Source organism: Hippopotamus amphibius, chromosome 6 (genome assembly GCF_030028045.1).
Source record: "Hippopotamus amphibius kiboko isolate mHipAmp2 chromosome 6, mHipAmp2.hap2, whole genome shotgun sequence".
NCBI classification, from domain to species: Eukaryota; Metazoa; Chordata; class Mammalia; order Artiodactyla; family Hippopotamidae; genus Hippopotamus; species Hippopotamus amphibius.
In genome coordinates, this window is record NC_080191.1 from 41,568,450 (window position 1) to 41,591,153 (window position 22,704).

At 36.8% G+C, this 22,704-nt stretch overlaps 1 protein-coding gene across 18 annotated transcripts in view; it reads right to left on the minus strand.

Annotated features, from left to right (window-relative positions):
• Positions 1-22,704, minus strand: part of AHI1 (Abelson helper integration site 1) — a 209,768-nt gene that overhangs the window by 146,177 nt on the left and 40,887 nt on the right. For all 18 annotated transcript variants that reach the window (XR_009054263.1, XR_009054264.1, XR_009054262.1 and 15 more), the window contains 5 exons: positions 18,447-18,676; positions 16,736-16,842; positions 6,611-6,729; positions 4,144-4,274; positions 2,675-2,815 (listed from right to left, as the gene is read on the minus strand). Coding sequence is in view for 11 of the 18 variants with exons in the window: in XM_057738527.1 (XP_057594510.1) it covers positions 2,675-2,815; positions 4,144-4,274; positions 6,611-6,729; positions 16,736-16,842; positions 18,447-18,676 (728 nt within the window). In the remaining 7 variants the exon portion in view is untranslated. The remainder of the gene's footprint in view (positions 1-2,674; positions 2,816-4,143; positions 4,275-6,610; positions 6,730-16,735; positions 16,843-18,446; positions 18,677-22,704) is intronic.

Consider the following 22,704-nt stretch of genomic DNA (forward strand, 5'->3'; position numbering starts at 1 on the left):
ACATATTAGCAGCTCTGATAAATACTATTTAAAAAATCATGTAACTGTTTTATATCTTTTAAATTTTTTACCATTAAAACATTTCTGTAAGACTACATGTACACTTTATTTTCACATAAGAAAGTTTGAGCAAAACAGTCCTGTGTTAAAAGGTAAATAAAATGCAAGCCAAAGGTATAACAGGCCAGTAACAAATGTTATAATTTTCATTGAAAAAAATCTAAAGACTTCACAATTCTGGCCTGTATTTAACAAGCAAAATATTTTGGAGTCTGAAACAACTTTTCATTTTTCATGGTTATATACCATTCACAAGAACTGTGCTAAATCTTGGATTGTTTGAGATTATATAACTTTTCCCTAAACTGCTTCTTTTTAAAAATAGGCAGCAAGGAGTTGGGAAAATGTGTTGGAAACATCTTGAGTTTTGTTTGTAAAAGTGTGTTAGTATATCAAAAATTGTTTTAAATACATTGCACAAAATAATTCTAATTTAATATGTGTATTATTTGAACATTTAAATTTCTACAACACTCATGGAAATCCTGCATCTACATTAAGATAGTGTGGACATAACATAATGTTCTTAACTTTATGCATTTATTTTCTAATACAACTGACCTAGAAAGGTACACACTCATAAATAAAAGGAAAGGGCTGACCAACAGAAAGAGTAAAAGAAAGAGAAAAAAATCTTCCCATTTCATTCCACACAGAGATGCTTATCAGCATATTAAAATGTAAGTTCCCATAAAGTCGAGTGTATACTGGTTGGATGAACATGGTAACAACCCATTTTATCTTTCTTGTTTGTTTTAATATAGTTCTTATTAACTTACAGAATACGTTCACAGTCCCTGTCTCATAGCATCCCCACAAATAGGTAGGACAGATATTAGTAGGTGGAGGACCATTTTACTAGAGAGGGAAATGGAGCTTCGGGTAGGCAAGAGGCTTATGCAAGGCCACAGAAGAAACAGAATTGAGCCTAAAACTAATGTTTTTGAATTCCTAAACATTTGGCTCTTTCTACTTACACTTCTAGAATGGACTTCTTAGGCTAAATGCCTACTGTCGCAAAACCAAACGGACGAACCTAACTGGGCTAATCTAATGATAAACTTCTATCAAAGACAAAAAATAAACTGAAGAAAAAAGATGAGAGTGGAGCTTTAAATTGTATTTGTAGTGCAAATTTCAAAAGCCTAAAAAGCAAAATAGAAATTGAATGAAAACTGTTGTGAAACTTCTTTAGAGTTTGAGGAAATAACTGTGTGCCTGTTTCCTGCATAACAGTTCCAACTACAAAGTAATTAGGTATAACTCTTCTTTCTGTGAAGATTTAAAGTGTATAAAAGAAAGACCTGTTTCAGGACACATGTTTAAACTAGACAACAAATTTGGACACTGATAGATTTGAGAAATCCAGTGTTTACTTTTGCTAAATTCGTTTAACAGTAAGTGGTATTGTGTTGTTTAACAATTCTTCCATTAGTAATAGTGTTCTGTAAATTTGAATATGTGTTAGAGAAATTCACTATTTCTTCTCTGTAAAATTCTTTAAAACAAGATAAATCTCAATTTTACACATTATTTTTAATATAATTCACCTGTAAAGGCATAATAAAATCCAAACTATGATCAAGAACGTCAGGTTTAGAGCTTAACTCAATTGTCTAACAACTTAGCACTTATCACAAGTATTAACCAATTCAAGCTATATTAATGCAATAAGCTTAACCACTTGCATTTCATTAACTTAAAACACTGTTCAAATAGTTCCACAGCAATATTACCTATATACATATTTGCATATTTATGCATTTATGACATTGTGTGCAAACCATCTTATTAGCTTAGCAAAAACAGTGAATGCTATTTTAAACGAACCAGAGACTAATAAAAACCATTTATTTTTGTACAAGAATTAATATATGAAGAAAATGGAAATGCAATTTTGAGTGTTAGCACTATCAACACCATGAAATCCTAATTTCAAGACAGAAATAAAAGAAATATATGAAAAACAGCATAAACCCAAATAATTCTGATAATGCCATACTATTTCTTAAAAATGCATCCAAAGTCTTTATTTCCATATTATTTTCCAAAATTACAGACTAGTGTAATTTTGGTGTAGAAAAAGGCATTACATTTCTAATTTCAGATCTTATTTTCATTGACGCTTGATCTTTTTGGCTTCTTTTTATGTTAAGAAACTCTCAAAATTACAACTTATTTAAACTATGTGCTTTAGTAAAAAAAGAACATAGAATAAGAAATTAACCCAACATTCAAGTAAAACCATTATAAATCTACATTTCCTAACTGTTATTTACCTTTTAAATTTAGACATATTCCCAAAGAATTTTTAGGCGAATTTTATTTATTTAATTTACAAAGAAAGTGATGACTGTCTGTGATCACAACAGAAGAGCACAACCATTACGTGCACCTTTGATGACATTTAAACTCCATAATAATAGTGCTCACGGAAAAATAAAGTGTTACAATAATAATATGATCTTCTTAAGTTCCTTGGCTTTCATAGTATATTCAAGGCAGCTTTGCTAATACAAAGGATGACAGTTTTCACAGAGCTCACAATTGCCGGTTTAGTCTTAAATATAAAGGTTACTCTAAATATTCTCCTCCTATCAAGCAGTGGACTTACCATGAAAATCATAGACATATAGAAGAATTGGCTCATTCTGCCCAAATGCACCAAATGCAGCCATATTTTCAAGTGGATGATAAGCAATACCTCGGATGGGTGATCTGAACGGCAGGTCGGAGTACATCGCCACTTGCTCTCCTAAGTAAGCAAAGACATTCAATACCTTGTACCATCTCAGATACTTCTCATTAGAAGATTATTCTGTAACTTATTAAAAAAGATTTATAGTCAGTAATGATTACGCTCACATTATTTACATGAAAACCTTAAATACTCATGAATATCTGAGGACCAGTAAAGTAAATAATTATCTTTATTTTTAATTCTGTTGGCCCTCTTTTTCTACTTTTCAGTCCAACCTCTTCATGGAGGTCTTCAAGGCACAAAATAAAGACAAACATCTTGGAAGTAGAAACCTGGCTCTGAAATCTGACAGAGCTGAGCAAACGCCAACTAACAAAAAACTCCAGGGAGAACCAGTGGAGGAATGCCAGGACTAAAACTAAAGAAACTCTCTGGCTGCAGGAGGTTTAGTGAGGAATTAATTTTCTATTTTTTTCCCAGAGGTTGTTTGATGTACCATCTGCTCTAAAGATACCTAAGATTATTAATGACTAAACGAGGCCTACAGCATAAGTTTAAGTATGAAAATCAGAACTCAAAAAGCAAAGAATCCAGTTCCATTGATTGCAGGGGAAAAGAGATTTACGAACATTTATGAATTGATGCTGAAGAATCAAAAAACAGTAAACAAAAAACAAAAAACAAAAAAACCCTCTAAGTAAACTGACTAGTCAAAAATGCCTAAAGGGAAAGATGAAGAAAATAAAAATGATGAAGTCAAATACTGCTCATTAAAGAAATTTTAAAGTAAATTTTATAAAATTCTCTTTCTTGCTGAAAAAAAATGTTTCTGTAGTTTTGGCTTTTCTTTTAAAAAGCAAGGTGAAGCACAAATGCACTGCCCAGCATAACAGTTTATTTTATTGAAAAAAACTAATTTATCTGATAAATTCAAATAAATTGCTATTAAGTTTCAGACATCCAAAACTCTGACAGGAATATGTTTGTTTCTAATAAAAATGTATTGTAGATGGTTAACCATTTGTATGCCTAGCTGTACTCTAAATTCAACTTATAACACTGTATTTTATATGAGGTGTCATTAAATACTTCTCTAAGATCAACAATATCTCATTGCCAGCAAGGAAAGAATAAACCTTGGCTTATAATGTGAAATTCTAAATCCATAAAGATATCAAACCATAAAGAACAGAATTTAATATAAATAATATAAATTTAGACTGCAGCTGAATTCCATTATCAGCTTTCCAATTTTGAAAAACGTGACTGAGAATCTGAAATCAGAATTTCCTTGAAAATTATTCCATAAAATGGTACTTTTTACACTTCATCAAAAACAGAACAAAAAATAAATGTTTAAAGTTCAATGAAATATTATTTACCTGTTTCTGGGTTCCAAACATATACTATACCATCCTCACTTCCAGCAAAGAGAAAAGTCCCACATGGTGTCAAAGTACTATGAATCTTCTCTCGATAATTCACTGCGCCTACAAATTTCCTTGCTGCTAATCTAGAAACCAAAAAGATTTTACAAATGTAACCTGTCTTACCCATTTAAAAGACTGGTGGTAGAAAAACTTTTAAATACTTCATTTGCATTTAACAAACAACTTGTGAGAATATGTTATGCAGGATACAGTCTATGATGGATGCAGAATAAAGAAGAGAGAGTCTCAGAGCTCAGGGAGCTTATAATTTAGTAGAAGAGAGAAGAAATGCACCAAAGTAAAATAGAAAGTGGATGTAGAAAGTGCCACAAAAAAAGAACAAGAAAGAGTACTTTGCAGATTTGGATAAGAGAGAGATGATTTCTAGCTATGGAGCAAAAGACTACTTTGGAAGAAGCATTTGAATTGGTTACTAAAAAATGAGCAGAATTTTAATATTCTTATGTTTCTTCCATGTGATAAATTTTTAAAATCAAACAATGAATACTTGGTTATTGCAGAAATATTAGACAAAACATTACTAAATCATCTATTAAATATGGCATATAACCTTCCAGGCTTTTTAACTGATGCATAACAACAGCTAACACTGTTTCAGTGCTTATCACGTGCCAGGCAGGTACTATTATCATCCCTGGTTTACAGAGAGGATATGACATATACTGCTCTGTTATCTGCTTTTTTCAGTCAACAATGAATCATGAATAATGGCCCTTCATGTCAGATGATAAAGATTATGCTTTATCATTTTAATGGGCATATATTATATCATTGTTTAAATGTATCTTAAGAAATTTTCCATTGCTGGATAACACTTAGGATGTTTCCAGCTTTTCCCGACCATGAATATGATTTTTATGAACAACCTTGTGTATGTATTTATTTTTTGCACTGCTTCATAATTATTTTCTTAATATAAATTCCTAAACCTAAGGCTACTGGCCAAACACTGCTGCTATATCTGTTACTGTTTTAAGTACTTACATGTATAAACTAGTTTCTTCCCTACAAAACACTTACTAGGATGGTGTATTATTTCTTCCATTTGAGTGATAAGGAAAGAGAGGCACAGGGAAATTAATGGCTAGTAGGGGTGGAACAGGCAGTATTGACTTTAAACAGTTTTCCTCTAGAGCCCAAGCATGATCATAGGCTGAATACTATACTGCTTAAAAAGAGAACCACCAAACTCTGCGGGCCTGGCCTTCTAAAATCTGGCTCTGATCTCTATTTGATTCTCTCTCAGCATTCCTTAGCAAGAAACCCATGCTCATACAGACTAACTCACTCTGCCTTGAACACAACTTCTATTATCTCACCTCCAAACTTTATTCCAGGCTTTTCATGTTTTCCACCCTAGTGAGGACACTGCCATCTTGTCTAAATTCTATTCGTCCTTCAAGACTGAGCTCGAAGACCAGTCTCTCCATATAGCCTTTAACAGAAGACTATATTATAACTATCAGCTTTACTGTTGCCATGAAAAATACAATCCTTTTATTATATATTTATATTTATTAACAAATACATATTGAGTACTTCCTATCTGCTAGGTATGATGTGGGTACGATGTATAGAAAAAAAGAATAAGCAGATTCCAGTCCTTGAAGATCTCACAATGTAGCCTAATTAAGTGTTTCATATGTCATTTTGGAGGTAGTATAACTAGATTATAAACCCCTGATGAACTAACTCTGCTTATCATTCTCCCACAGAACCCATGCCAGTGTCTTGAACAGTTCTACATAAATACTGGAGGGCATAATGGTTAGCCCTAAAATGATAACTGCAGAATAAATGAACCTGGATTACCACATTTGCCTTTCTAAATACAATAATGAAATTTAATAAAATAGCTTTCTCTCATCTGTTTTACAGGGACTTTTAACATCAAAAGCACACCAGAAGTCCATGCTGGTTTTCCTAGAACTCTGCTTCTGCGTTTTACATTAAGGAAATCTCTTTTCATTTGCCTTATTTAGAAATAAAAAAAGAAAAAGAAAAACAAGGATGTATTAATCAAAAGCCCTCTCATTCAGGCATGATATTAGATCATACTACTATGCTAAACCAAAATTATAGAGATAAAAGATATTCTATGGCAGAAGTTTCTTTTTTTTAATTGTGAAAATAAAAAGCAATTTACTACATCTCAGCCTCAGCATTATTTACATTTTAGGTCAGATGATTGTTGTGGGGCCCTGTCTCATGCACTGCAGGATGCTTAGTAATATCTCTGGCCTCTACCTACTAAATACTGGAATAAACATTCAAAAGTGTCTCTAGATACTGCCAGAAGTCCCTTGAGGGACAAAATTCTCTAATTGAGAAACACAGCTGCATTTCATAAATATGAATTAAATCATTACTTATTCTATGAGCACTGAAATATACTTACATTCGGAGATCCATAATCCTCAAAGTGCTATCTTTGGTGTGAATTAACAAACGTTTTCCATTGGGATGAACCTCCAAGTAACTTATTGGAATCCCCTTAAACTCACTCTCTTTAATTTCCTAAAATGATTTAAAAAAAGATTATAAAATATTACCACAGTAAAGTTTGTCTAAAGTTAAGCCCTTTTAAGTGTACAAATTTAATTTTAAGATGTCATTTTCAACTGCACAATATAGGATGCTTTAAAATTGTTAGCAAAATTATTCCAAGTAACTTCAGGTTAAGGATGAGAATAAGGCTGATAAAATGTATTTTTTGGTTGTTATGTAACACCATATTTAATTAGTGTTTTTGTAGTACATTCCCAAACAAGAAGCACTTTCTACAAACACATCTTCTAATACTACACTGTCTGTTTATCATCATATAAGAAACTGTCCAATTTTTATAAATTCAAAATTAAGTACAGAATTAGCTCTCAAGTTCTATTTCAGTCTCAGGTTATTTCTTCATACATTTACTTCCACTTGTCCTGAAAAAGGTAAGTTATCGGCATGTTGTTCTGAAATAATTTAGTTTAGATTGTAACTTTAGGCGTTTTTTGTTTGTTTGGTTTTTGGATACTTAAGACAGCTAAATCTTCTACTTATAGAAGAAGACTATAAATAGACCTGCCTAATGATGTCAAGAAAGATACAAACACTGAAGGAGAATCTGCCTGAATAAGCTATGTATAAGGACAATTTCCAAAGGCTCTTCTTGTTTGGATTGCCAGGAGAAAAGAAAAACATTGCAAATACATAACTGCTTAAACTCAAGTCTAAAGAGTTAAGAGAGGGTGTGCTTTAACTTGCAGGCAGAATTCTGAATTAGCCTTATTTTCCCTTGAGGACCCCTTATTATTTTTGTTGGTTTCTCCTAGAGGGCCTCTTGTTCAGAGGTGGGTTGGCACCAGCTGAGGTGGGGTACAAACTGCTACAATCCTAATAGCGGCAGCTGAGCCCCTGCTACTGCTGTTTGGTGCTAAAACCTGCTGTTACCTACTTTTCACAAGTTACAGAATAAAGTCAAATACTGACACCACAGATGGGGATTTTACTGAGCCCAACTACAAGGATTTGGAGGTGGAGATGCACTGCTGAAGGTTTGAGCAATTGGAGCAACACTTACACAGATGCAAATGTGCAAAATCAAAAACAAGGCTGCATAACAAGTGAAGTGTTAGGTATAAATCTGAGAAATCTGCTGGCAGATTTAGTGTTTGAAGTATCTGTTAATGAGTTCCTTCATATTTTTATCATATTCATGCTCAAGCCCGAGTTTTAAAGGCCACACCCTATACCAAGGAGTGTGTGTAACAGCACATGGACAGATGTGTATAACCAAGCATCACCCACACAGCTGGTTGAAGAGCACCAAGTAAGAAATCACAGTCTCCCGTCTGTCCTAGGGCATAAGCTACTAAAAAGACACCCCAGCTCATTTCCCAACTTTTATTTTTGATTGTCTCAAGTAACCACCAGGCGGCAGATTTCCAAGGTATATTTGCTTTCTGGTTACTATATTGAGGTAAACACATGATTTTTAATACAGATAACAGACTCTGCATTGTAGACTCAAGTGATTAGAAATGGTACCTTTGGAGCCTTGCCAATCCTTTTGATATCAATATTTAAGTACAGTAATTAGAAAGTTCTTTTCAAAGTATGTGAAATTAGGCCAGAACATGAATCCCAAGCTATCATTCATTAATCTGACAGACTAGATGAAATGAGTAAAAGCAGAATAGACTGGTTTTAAACAGATCTAACAGGCTCAATATATTTAACTAAAGTTCATGGAAATTCCTTTTCAGGTACAGTGTCTTTTTTTCAAACGGGACAACTGTTATAATCTATTACGAAGAACAAGAAAACAGATGCAGATGTATAGCATGTAAGACAAAAACTGTAACAATATATATAAAACTAACTCAGGCTTAATGATTCATTTTGTGTTTTTAACTAAAATATACTAAATATACATCAACAAAGTTGCCTGGTATACAAGCCATCTTAAAAACAGTCTACTTCAAAAATGAGATTGTTCATTTGTTTCTGCCAATTTAGTATGTTTCAAATGAAACAATTACTGTGATTAAATGACAGACCCCCTCACACTTACATAATCTTGATCACATAATTTTAAGCGACAGCACTATTAACTAAACCTTAAGCACAGTGCTTTTAGTGATGTTATTGGACCAAGAAAAAAAGCATATGAATAGCAGAAAATATGTTTACATATAAATGGTAATACAATATAACATATATCTCATCTTCCATAAATTTCAATAATGGATCCCTGAATACCATAGTGCAAATTTGGGTTAAAGAAAAAGAAAGGAAAGCCCAGACAAAATGAAGAAAATTTTCACTGTCACTACATTATCAATTAGGCATCAGGAAGACATGATAACTGACTTCTCAGGGACTGAAAGAAACTTAATTTCTTTAAAAAGAGAGTGAACAGGGGGTGGAGTCAAGATGGTGGCATGGGAAGACGCGGAGATCGCATCTCCCCACAAATAGATCAGCTGCCAGAGGCCAGCGGGGGACCTGAGGCCCAAGCAGATCGCAGGAACCCCGGAGCAACAGGGTAGGACCTGGGAACGTCAGGGGGGTGGAGAAGGGGAAGCTGGATGGGACCAGCTCCCCTGGGGGGTGGCTGGGTGAGGGGGGAGGTTTCCGCCTGGAGGGACCGATGGGGGCTGGGGAGATAGGGAAACTGCAACTGGGTTTCTCCTGCCTGGAAGGCCAGGAGGCCTGCTGGGCTCCCCAGCGGGATCCTCCACCCTCCAAGGCCCCCTCTGGGCTGCCTGGGTCCTGGGGGTGTGGGAAGCAGGGAGGAGGGGTGAGGAGGTGGAGAGGTGGACAGGTGGGGGTGGGGGCTTTGAGATTGGGGGACAGGGAGGTGAGAGGGCATTTCACCTGCCCTCTTGGCCAGGGAGGCCGACTGGGCTCCAGGGCCTGGTCCTTCACTCTCCAGTTCCCCCTCTGGCAAGAGAGTCCTGGGGGCGTGGGGGGAAAGGGGGGAGGGAGAGAGGCAGACAGTGAGGGTGAGAAGGGATCTCTCCAGGTCAGAAGAATAGCGGAGGTGCCACCAGGTACTTCTTCTGGGCGGGTCCTCCACCTTCCAAGGTTCCCCCTGGCCATTGGTCCTAGAAGTACAGGAGGGAAGCGGTGGGGGGAAAAGAAGAGAGGCGGAAGTGAGGAGGGACCCTCTGGGATCAGAGGATCGGGGAAGGCGTGGAAGGCATTTCTGCTGCCCACTGGCCCAGGAAGCCTGCTGGGCTCCCGGGTCTGGTCTCCAACTCTCCGGGGTCCCCTCCCAGATGTGTTGGTCCCGGGGACGTTGGAGCATGGCAGGGGAAGAGGAAAAGAGGTAGACTGGTGGTGAGACATTCCAGGAGCAGAAGACCAGTGGAGGTGCAGAGGACCTTTCCCCTGCCCACTTGGGCCTGGTGGGCCTGCTGGGCTCCTGAGTCTGGTCCCTTGGTCTCTCTGGCTGAGTGGGTCATACAGGCATGGGAGGGAGGGAGGAGAGGAGAAGAGGAAGAGAGGCAGACAGTGGTGGGGGGGACCTTGCAGGACCGGAGGATCCGGGGAGATGCTGCGGGAAATCTCCCTACCCACTTGGCACCGGGAGGCCTGTTGTGCCCCCAGGCCTGGTCTTTGGTCCCCCAGGGGCCCTTCTAGGTCTCACTGGTCCTAGAGGTGTAGAAGGAAAGCAGGGGAGAAGAGGAGAGGCAGGCAGGGGAAGGGGCCTCCTGGGATTGGAGGATCAAGGGAGGTGGAGAAGGTATTTCCCCTGCCCACTAGCTCTGGGAAGCTTGCTAGGCTCACAGACCTGGTCTTTCACACTCCAGGGCCCCCACCAGCTGCTTGGGACCTAGGAGAGTGAGCAGTGGGGGACAGGAAGAGAGGCAAACAGGGACCCTACGAGACTGGGAGATCTGGGGAAGTGCTGCAGGCATTACCCTAGCCCAGCTGGCCCTGGGAAGCCTGTTGGGCGTCAAAGTCTGGTTTCCTGACTTTCAGTACCCCCTGCAGCTGTGAGGGCCCTAGGGGAATAGGAGAGAGGGGGTGAGGAAGGCAGAGAGGGGGGGAGGAAGAAGAGAACCCAAGGGAGGGACCCTCCGAGATTGGAGGACTAGGGGAGGTGCCTACATTTCTCCCACCAACTTGGGCCCAGGGAGCCCACTGGGTACCTTGATCTAGTCCTCTGCCCCCAGGACCAGAGGCATTCCTGGACCCCTCTGCCTCATTGGGCCTAAGCCCCATTGCCCACCACCCCCAGGGTCTTTTCTAAGCATAGGCTCTGCCCATTGCCTAACCTCCCTGCTAACCCCTCACCCCCAACCTTGTCTAAGCCCCACCCCCACAGCCAAAGCCTTTTCTGGCTTTTTTTTTTTCTTTTTTCTTTTTTTTCTTTCCAGCTCCTCACTTAGGCTCTTGCAGTTGTTTTACCTTCCAGCTATTGCTCCATCTTTTTTTTTAAATTTTTTCTAACACATCTGTTAGTTTCCTGTTATCGTATTTTTTATCTTACTATTGCTCTGCTGTTCTCCTACTTTTTTTTTTTTTAATTTTTTTCATTTTCCTTTTCCACACAGTTTGTGGGATCTTGATTCACAAGCCCAGGGTCAGGCCTGAGCTCCTGAGGTGGGAGCTCTGAGTCCAAAACACTGGACTAACAGGGAAACCCAGTTCCCAGGGAATATTCATCAGAGTGAGGTCTTCCAGAGATTCTCACCTCAACACCAAAACCAAGCCTACAAACTCCAGTGCTTGAAACCTCAGATCAAACACCCAGTGGGACAGGAACACAATCCCACCCATTCAAAGTGGGGGGGAAATGTGACGACAAAAAAATATGTCACAGATGAAGAAACAAGGTAAAAATACACAAGACCAAATAAATGAAGAGGAAATAGGAAAACTGCCTGAAAAAGAATTCAGAGTAATGATAGTAAAGTTGTTCCAAAATCTCGATAACAAAATACAGGAAACACAAGAAACAGTTAATAAGGACTCAAAGAACTAAAGAGCAAACAAACAGTAATAGATAACAAAATAACTGAAATTAAAAATACTTTAGATGCTATAAGCAGCAGAATAACGAAGGCAGAAAAACGAATAAGTGAGTTGGAAGATAGAATGGGGGAAATAACTGCCATAGAGCAGGAAAAGAATGGAAGACAGTCTCAGAGACCTTGGTGACAACATTAAGTGCACCAACATTCGAGTCATAGGCATCCCAGAAGAAGAAGAAAAAAAGAAAGGGTCTGAGAAAATATTTGAAGAGGTTATAGTGGAAACCTTCCCCAATATGGAAAAGGAAATAATTAATTAAGTCCAAGAAGCACAGAGTCTCCCATACAGAATAAACCCAAGGAGAAATACACCAAGGCACATATTAATCAAACTAACGACAATTAAACACAAAGAAAAAATATTAAAAACAGCAAGAGAAAAACAACAAATAACATACAAGGGAAAACCCATAGCATAACAGCTGACCTTTCTGCAGAAACTCTCCAGGCCAGAAGGGAATGGCAGGATATACTGAAAGTCCTGAAAGAGAAAAACCTACAGCCAAGAATACTCCACCCAGCAAGAATCTCATTCAGATTCGACAGAGAAGTCAAAAGCTTTCCAGACAAGCAAAAGTGAAGAGAATTCAGCCCCACCAAATCAGCCTTACAACAATTGTTAAAGGAACTTTTTTAAGCAGAAAACACAAGAGAAGGAAAAGACCTACAAAAACAAACCAAAAACAATTAAGAAAATGGTAAGCATAACATACATGTCAATAATCACCCTAAATGAAAATGGATTAAATGCTCCAACCAAAAGACACAGACTGGTTGAATGGATACAAAAACAAGACCCTTACATATGCTGTCTACAAGAAGCCCACTTCAGACCAAGGGACACATATAGACTGAAAGTAAGGGGATGGAAAAAGATATTCCATGCAAATGGAAGTCAAAAGAAAGCTGGAGTAGCAATACTCATATCAGACAAATTAGACTTGAAAGTAAAGACTATTACAAGAGACAAGGAAGGACACTACATAATGATCAAGGGATCCATCCAAGAAGAAGATACAACAATTGTAAGTATCTATGCCCCCAACATAGAAGCACCTCAATACATAAGGCAAATGCTAATAGCCATAAAAGGGGAAATCGACACTAACACAATAATAGTAGGAGACTTGAACACCCCACTTACATCAATGAACAGATCATCCAAACAGAAAATACATAAGGACACACAAGCTTTAAATGACACATTAGACCATCTCGACTTAGCTGATATTTATAGGACATTCCATCCAAAAATGACAGAATACACTTTCTTCTCAAGTGCACATGGAACATTCTCCATGATAGATCACATCTTGGGTCACAAATCAAGCCTCAGTAAATTCAAAAAAATTGAAATCGTATCAAGCATTTTCTCTGACCATAATGCCATGAGACTAGATATCAAATTACAGGAAAAAAACTGTAAAAAATACAAACACATGGAGGCTGAAAAATATGCTATTAAACAACCAAGAAATCACTGAAGAAATCAAAGAGGAAATCACAAAATACTTAGAAATAAATGACAATGAAAACACAACAACCCAAAACCTATGGGGTGCAGCAAAAGCAGTTCTAAGAGGGAAATTTATAGCAATACAATCCTACGTTAAGAAACAAGAAAAATATCAAATAAACAACCTAACCATACACCTAAGACAATTAGAGAAAGAAGAACAAAGAAATCCCAAAGTGAGCAGAAGGAAAGAAATCAAAAAGATCAGATCAGAAATACATGAAAAAGAAATGAAGGAAACAATAGCAAAGATCAATAAAACTAAAAGCTAGTTCTTTGAGAAGATAAACAAAATTGATAACCCATTAGCCAGACTCATCAGGAAAAAAAGGGAGAAGCTGCAAATCAACAGAATGAGAAATGAAAAAGGAGAAGTAACAACTGACACCTCAGAAATATAAAAGATCATGAGAGACTACCACAAGCAACTATATGCCAATAAATTGGATAACCTGGAAGAAAAGGATAAATTCTTAGAAAAGTACAATCCTGCAAGACTGAACCAGGAAAAAATAGAAAATATGAACAGACCAATCACAAGTACAGAAATTGAGACTGTGATTAAAAAACTCCCAACAAACAAAAGCCCAGGCCCAGATGGATTCACAGGAGAATTCTATCAAACATTTCGAGAAGAGCTAACACCTTATCCTTCTCAAACTCTTCCAAAATATTGCAGAAGGAGGAACACTCCCAAACTCATTCTATGAGGCCACCATCACCCTGATACCAAAACCAGGCAAAGATGTCACAGAAAAAGAACATTACAGGCCAATATCACTGATGAATATAGATGCAAAAATCCTCAACAAAATACTAGCTAACAGAATCCAACAGCACATTAAAAAAATCATACACCATGATCAAGTGAGGTTTATCCCTGAATTGGAAGGATTCTTCAATACACAAAAAACAATCAATGTGATACATCATATTAACAAACTGAAGGATAAAAACCATATGATAATCTCAACAGATGCAGAAAAAGCTTTTGACAAAGTTCAACATCCATTTATGATAAAAGCTCTCCAGAAAATGGGCACAGAAGGAAATTACCTCAACATAATAAAAGCCACATATGACAAACCAACAGCCAACATCATTCTAAATGGTGAAAAATGGAAAGAATTTCCTCTAAGAACAGGAACAAGACAAGGGTGTCCACTCTCACCATTATTATTCAACATAGTTTTGGAAGTTTTAGCCACAGCAAACAGAGAAGAAAATGAAATAAAAGGAATCCAAATTGGAAGAGAAGAAGTAAAATTGTCACTCTTTGCAGATGACATGATATTATACATAGAAAACCCTAAAGATTCTACCAGAAAACCGCTAGCACTAATTGATGAATTTAGTAAAGTAGCAGGATATAAAATTAATGCACAGAAATCTCTTGCATTCCTATACACTAACAACGAAAAAGCAGAAAGAGAAATTAAGGAAACTCTCCCATTCACCATTGCAACAAAAAGAATAAAATACCTAGGAATAAACCTGCCTAAGGAGGCAAAAGACCTGTATGCAGAAAACTATAAGACACTGATGAAAGAAATCAAAGACAATACAAACAGATGGAGGGACATACCATGTTCTCGGACTGGAAGAATCAACATTGTGAAAATGACTATACCCCCCAAAGCAATTTACAGATTCAATGCAATCCCGATCAAATTACCAACGGCATTTTTCACAGAACTAGAGCAAGAAATCCTACAATTTGTATGGAAACGCAAAAGACCCCGAATAGCCAAGGCAATCTTTAGAAGGAAAGATGGAGTTAGTGAAATTAGGCTTCCTGACTTCAAACTATACTACAAGGCCATAGTGATCAAGACAGTATGATACTGGCACAAAAACAGAAAGGAAGATTAGTGGAACAGAATAGAGAACCCAGAGGGTAAACCCAAGCACATATGGGCAGCTTATCTTTGACAAAGGAGGCAAGAATATACAATGGAAAAAAGACAGCCTCTTCAATAAGCGGTGCTGGGAAAACTGGACAACTACATGTAAAAGAATGAAAGTAGAACACTTCCTAACACTATACACAAAAATAAACTCAAAATGGATTAAAGACCTAAATGTAAGGGCAGACACTATAAAACTCCTAGAGGAAAACAGAGGCAGAACACTCTATGACATATATGAAAGCAAGATCCTTTTTGACCCACCTCCTAGAATCATGGAAATAAAATCAAGAATAAACAAATGGGGCCTAATGAAACTTAAAAGCTTTTGCACAGCAAAAGAAACCATAAACAAGACAAGAAGACAACCCTCAGAAAGGGAGAAAAAACTTGCCAACGAAGCAACGGACAAAGGATTAACCTCCAAAATATACAAGCAGCTCATGCAGCTTAATACCAAAAAAGCAAATAACCCAATCCACAAATGGGTGGAAGACCTAAACAGACGTTTCTCCAAAGAAGACATACAGATGGCCTACAAACACATGAAAAGATGCTCAACATCACTAATCATCAGAGAAATGCAAGTCAAAGCCACAATGAGGTATCACCTCACACCAGTCAGAATGGCCATCATCAAAAAGTCTAGAAACAATAAATGTTGGAGAGGGTGTGAAGAAAAAAAAGGGAACTCTCCTGTACTGTTGGTGGGCATGTAAGTTGGTACAGTCACTATGGAAAACAGTTTGGAGGTTCCTTAAAAAACTAAAAATAGAACTACCATATGACCCAGTAATCCCACTCCTGGGCATATACCCAGAGAAAACCTTAATCCAAAAAGAAACATGGACCATAATGTTCATTGCAGCACTATTTCCAATAGGCAGGACATGGAAGCAACCTAAATGCCCATCAACAGATGAGTGGATAAAGAAGATGTGGCACATACATACAATGAAATATTACTCAACCATAAAAAGGAATGAAATTGAACTATATGTAATGAGGTGGATAGACCTGGAAACTGTCATACAGAGCGAAGTAAGCCAGAAAGAGAAAAACAAATACCATATGCTAACTCATATATATGGAATCTGAAGAAATGGTACTGATGAACCCAGTGACAGGGCAAGAGTGGAGATGCAGATGTAGAGAATGGATTTGAGGACATGGGGCTGGGGTGGGGGTTGAAGGGGAAGTTGGGATGAAGTGAGAGAGTAGCATGGACATAGATATACTACCAAATGTAAAACAGATAGCTAGTGGGAAGCTACTGCATAACACAGGGAGATCAACTTGATGATGGGTGATGCTTTAGAGGGCCAGGACAGGGAGGGTAGGAGGGAGTCACGGGAGGGAGGGGATATGGGGATATATGTATAAATACAGCTGATTCACTACGGTGTACCTCAAAAACTGGTACAAGAGTGTAAAGCAATTATATTCCAATAAAGAGCTTAAAAAAAAAAAAAGAGTGAAAAGAATGTCCTGACATCTTAAAGTCTTGTGGTTCGATTTTTTTCCCCAATCTCTTTAATTAAATCCCCTAATATGATATGGCTCTATACCTTATTTACACTCCAGTGGCGCACTGAGTGTTGCACATCATCAACTTTGACATACGTATTCCAAACAACGATCACTCCTGTGCAGTCTCCTGAATACATGTGATGACCTATTTAAAAAAATAAAATTACTCATGTATAAATATTACACAGAGGCTGAACCAAATATTATGAAATTAAGAAAACACATCCCAATAAAACAAAAAATTGAAGGGCTATTAAAAGGAATTACAGTTGAAAAAAAGCCTAAAAGGCAAACAATCAGATCCCAAATATCTTTAAGTGAATTCTTCAACCTCCTGAATTATTTTTGATGATTTATTTTCCTTTGTCACCTACCTGAATTTGAATACAAAAAGAAACGAGCATCTCAGTTCATGTGTATGTGGCTCAAATTCCAAAGCTAAACAAATTATTTGAATTATCCAATATGATCTGTATTGCTCACCTTTATTAACCTATATTATCTGTTTTATATTCCTGGAAAAACACCTGCACTCTAATATATACTCTTAGCATAATACCTAAGACCTAGCAGGAGCTCAATAAATGATCAGGGAATGAATAAAATAATAAATAACAGGTGCTCCAGTTTAACATCAATTCTTAGAGTCAAACCATCTTACAGCTGAATGAGACCTCAGAGACCATCAGATTCAACTTCACAACCAGTCAGGAATATCTTACAAACTATCATGAACAGATGGTTGTTCAGCAACTGTGAGTATAATATTTTACACAACAGTAGCTTATTCAGTTGATGCAATGCTCTATATATTAGAATGTTCTTTCTAATTCTGAGTAAAGAAAATCTGTTTTCTGCAGCTTTGGCCCTATTTCTACCTACTGGAGTGATGCAGAAGGACTTCTCTTTTTTTTTTAACATCTTAACCAAATATCTGAATAAATTCTTCTTCTCTCTTTTATAATCTAAGCTACTTCTATTACAACAGAGTTTTCAGATGCCCTTCTATCCTTGGTTGACCTCTCCTGAATGGGTTCCTACTTATAAACATCCTTATGGCCGAATTGAGTACATGAGCAGTTTTATCATTTTGACCTGGATCCCATACTAATTAATTATAGCTCTACACACCTAGTGTCTGAAATAATAGAAAAGGTGACTATTTAATAGATATAATGAATTTCTTTATTCTTTCAGCTGATAAAATAATCTATATTTTATGTCCTTAAAACACCACTTTTAATACTCACATTCTAAGATTAAATCTTTAAATAATTGCAAATTTCCCCTCTATACGTTTCTGTACTTAAAAAAAATTCTGTTGCTACACTTAAACATATATATATTTTCAGTATTCTTCTGGGATTCCCTGCCCCCCATCTTCCTCATTTTTACCCTTTAGATAAAAGGGCCCTTTAAAAAAATCTACTACGAGAATAATCACCAATTCAATGAAATACATTTTAGAAACAGAACTGGTTGTTACAGCAAAGATTAATTGAATCAAAAAATTTAGAAATTTATTGACTTTAGAATTAACTAACAACTCCCTCAATGCCAAATTTACGCCCAGGTCTATCATATTATCTGCAAAATATGCATAAATCTAAAGATGCACAAACATATTTAATTTTATCTGGTACATAAAGTCCCTCTCAAGCTTAAATAATTATTATCCTAGTGAAACAAAAAATTAAAAAAAATTCTTCATGTAACTAGCCTTCAATTGGAATATATTCTCAGACATACCTTCAATATCAAAACAGAGAGAGTTGATGAAACTCTTGTGAGTGTCAAACTGTCGGATCAATATGGCAGGGTCCTCTCTCATATCAACTTTCCATATACGTATCACAGAATCATAGCATCCTGTAACCACCAGCTCTTTTACAGCTGGGTGGAATTTAGCCGTATAGACAAAAGAAGGATGAGGTAAAACTCTGAAAGTATTTGTATTGTTTATTTCATTTTTCCATATCCTGGAAAAGGATAAAAAGGTTACATATCACTTATGAAAGGCAGCTGTTTCTCTCAGAATCAATATAGGCGATAGGCTTTGTAAGTAAGCAAGTGAAAACCACCAATGGTAAATTTTATAACAATAAAAATAATGTGATCACGTTACTTGATGGCCAGAGTTCTTTACATTTTGACAAAGCTATTTCTTATAGTTATTTTCAAGCATGATGGTTAATTCATCTACTAATTGTAATCTATACTGCAAAATGAAAAACTGAACTTGTATATGTCTATTTTTAAACCTACCTATTTTTGATATTGATTAAACACATCAAATAGTTGGTAAAATATTGTGTTTAATACAATATAAGTAAAAAATAAAATAGAGGGAGAAATTTCAATGATTTCCCATTTAGGTTGTGTATATTGTTTTTCCAAAGTGCTTACAGTTGAGGGTTTAGAGAATAGGGTACTCTATATTTGTAATTTCAAAGCGTAGATAATGTACGTAAAGATCTCAAAGACTTGAAAGCCATGTTGAAATTACTAAATAAATAAGTAAAATAACGTAAAAATAATTACAATGTTTTATAGAAAAGCTAACATTGAGCACCTCACTTTATGTTTAATATTCTTGTTATCTCTTTCTTTATATAATAGGTGATTTAAAAGAAATTAATATTGTTATTGCTACAGTCTTGACAAGAGTAAACCCTAAAAGTTAAACTATCATGTTAGATACTCTGCAAGTCAATATGTAAAAATAGGGAAAATCTAGGAACAAACAGGTGCTTTATGAGTGTGAAGCACTTGATTTTTAAAAATTTAAATTATCAGAATTAGAAGAATTCATTAATTTTTTAACATGGGGATTTATAGCTCATCCTTTTAATTACTGCCTAAGAACTGAAACAAATTAAGTCCTTTTCAAAATTATCTATAAAAGAAAAAAAAATACAGTTGCTATTCAAGAATCACATTCTATAACTTTTCTCAACAGCTGCTTAAAATACAGGATATGATCTTCAATTACTAAGAATCCAAACTAATAATGAAGGAAGTGAAAGAACATCTTTTCAAGTAAAAGTAAAGCACGTGTGTCACTGCATAAACATTTTTATCATAGTAATACTTTCAACGATCACATGTAACATGAATAGTACTTACTGAAAGAACAAAATCACTAATTTGGAGAGAATACTAAGGCAAATGTTAAAAGATAAAAATTTCAGCGGCCTGCTAATAAATCTGAAATACTATATAATAGGAAGAAATGAAGCACCTGTATCTTAAAAACAGCTCAATAAAATTAGAACATACACAATATTTTTTTTGGGGGGGGTACACCAAGTTCAATCATCTGTTTTTATACACATATCCCCATATTCCCTCCCTTCCTTGACTCCCCCCTCCTCGAGTCCCCCCCACCCTCCCCGCCCCAGTCCTCTAAGGCATCTTCCATCCTCGAGTTGGACTCCCTTTGTTATACAACAACTTCCCACTGACTATCTATTTTACAGTTGGTAGTATATATATGTCTGTGCTACTCTCTCGCTTTGTCTCAGTTTCCCCTTCACCCCCCCCGCCCCCTCCCATACCTCGAGTTCTCCAGTCCATTCTCTGTATCTGCATCCTTGTTCTTGTCACTGAGTTCATCAGTACCATTTTTAGATTCCGTATATGTGAGTTAGTATACAATATTTGTCCTTCTCTTTCTGACTTACTTCACTCTGTATGACAGACTGTAGTTCTATCCACCTCATTACATATAGCTCCATCTCATCCCTTTTTATAGCTGAGTAATATTCCATTGTGTATATAGAACATACACAATATTTTAAAGTAAAAATGAAGCTTTTTATATAAAAAAGCTGAACTGGTATCAAAGTTGGCTTTAGTCACCAAAACAATGGTAGAATTCAAGATCAAAAGAAATATATTAATCGGTTTGTGAAAAAAAATCAGATTGATCATAGAGAAGAACAGTGATACACAAATCTGTAAAGACCAGATAAACACACAAAAAGCTTATCAGAATTAGGAAAGAAAAAAAACATAGCAAAGTTAAAACTGTATGTATGAAGAGAGGGCGAAGTGGGGACTTACGGGTCTATTTGGGAGCCATTAAACATGGACAAGTCTTTCTGATTATATTAGGAGTTGCTGATCTGTATTTTTCTCAAATTATACTCAAGATAACTGAAGATGGAGATTTCAGTTAAACACATTTGGCAGAGAGCTAATCAGTGGGAAACATTTACTCAGGAGACATGAACAATAACATGAGATGGTGACCCCAAGGGAAGACAGAAGACCTGGGCAGAAACCCAACCTCCTGCCACTTTTGAGCATCAGCAACTCTGGTTCTCTTCGTTTTGACTTGAACTCATTTACTGTAAGTACTCCTCAACTCTTTCAAAACCCCAGTCTTTTTTGTTCTATCCACAATGTTTCCCTCTTCACTCAGTTAATCCTTCACAATAACATTTTTAGGATATAAAGAGTCCTAAATTAGTATCTACTTCAACGCTACATAAAGAAAAAAGTACCTTTTTACTACAATATATGTTGTGCGAGGAAATCCAAATTGGCTTCAGGAAAGGGTAAAATCTGAGCTGGGTTTTAAATGATGACTATGAGCCCACCCAGGCTTACACGAGGCACTTAGATGTTTGCTGAGTGAATGAGTTCAGCAGGAAGGGGAGGAGAAGGGCATCTAAGCACAGAAAGAGTTGATAAGGTAACACTGAGATGCCAAAGAAGATAAGATGTTCAGGGTTTTCAAAAGATTGTGTGGATGAGGCAGAAGGCACATAGGAAGTGCATAAGAGAAAATGGAAGGTCAACAAGGGTTAAGCCTGGCATGGCACGCTAAGGAACTGGAACATTTTCCGAAGAGCAGTGACAATCAAAGGTTTTTAAAGTCAAGACCTCATGAAAGATGGTTTTGGAAAGAATTTTAGCATAGCAGGGATGGAGGAGCTAGAGGGCAAATACGGGGAAAGCTCAGCAGCAACAGTTTAAGCAAAAGATAACAAGGACTTGAATTAAGGTAACAGCAGTGAGGACAGAAAGAACATGACAGAATGCAAGCCTTTTAGGAGGGAGGACGGATACACTTTAGAACTACTTGGATGTGGAAAAGAAAGATCAGTACTACTGTGAGTTCCCAGCTTGGGAGATAGGCTGGATAAGGATGCCATTAAAAACTATATGAGGACTAAATAAGGAAAACAAAATTTGGTGATTTCAGTTTCGGATCTGAGGAGCCACTGGGCAATGCTGACAGAAGTGTGTAACAGAAAGTTGAATTTGGAAAAGGTGAAAGAGCTGGAAGCCATTAGCATATAAGTGAGATTCAAAGCCAAGGAAGTTGAAAGAGACCAGGATAAGCACACCAAACCAAGGAAGACATCAAATAAAGGAGCTCAGGGGTAAGTATTTATAGAGAACAGGCAGGAGGAAAGGAACGAGAGAAAGAGAATGAGAATGGGTCAGAGTGATAAAAAGAAAACAGAAGAGGCTGTCAGTGAAAACCATGGCTTGAAAATATTTCAGGACTGGTGGATAATGAATTATTGTAGTGAAGGCAAGCAGAGTAAATAAGGACTAAAACTAACCATTGGATCTGAAAATTAGTAAGAAACTTCAGATCTCTTGGAGACAGTTTATACAGCATGGTGGAAGTAAAAGCCAGACTAACTGGGTGGAAGTAAAGACAATATGTGTCTGGATGGTGTAGAAATAAAGAAAGAAAAACAATGTGATTGCCTAAAAAGCACTAGCAGTTGAGAAAAAAATTTCCTTAAGATAAGGAGATTTGAGCATGTTTCTAAGATGAAAGGAAAAAATCAATAGAGAAAGATACTAATGAGACAACAGAGGTAGGAAATAAATGTAACAGACTGTAGTAGATTAAAGAACTGAGGTTAAAAGCACAGGTCAAAGATTAGCCTTAAAGGTGTCTGGACCCATACCTCTGTTAAGAGAGACAGAAAGAGGTAAAGAAGGGTAAATTTATGGATATTAGGTGGGAAACCAGAGGGAA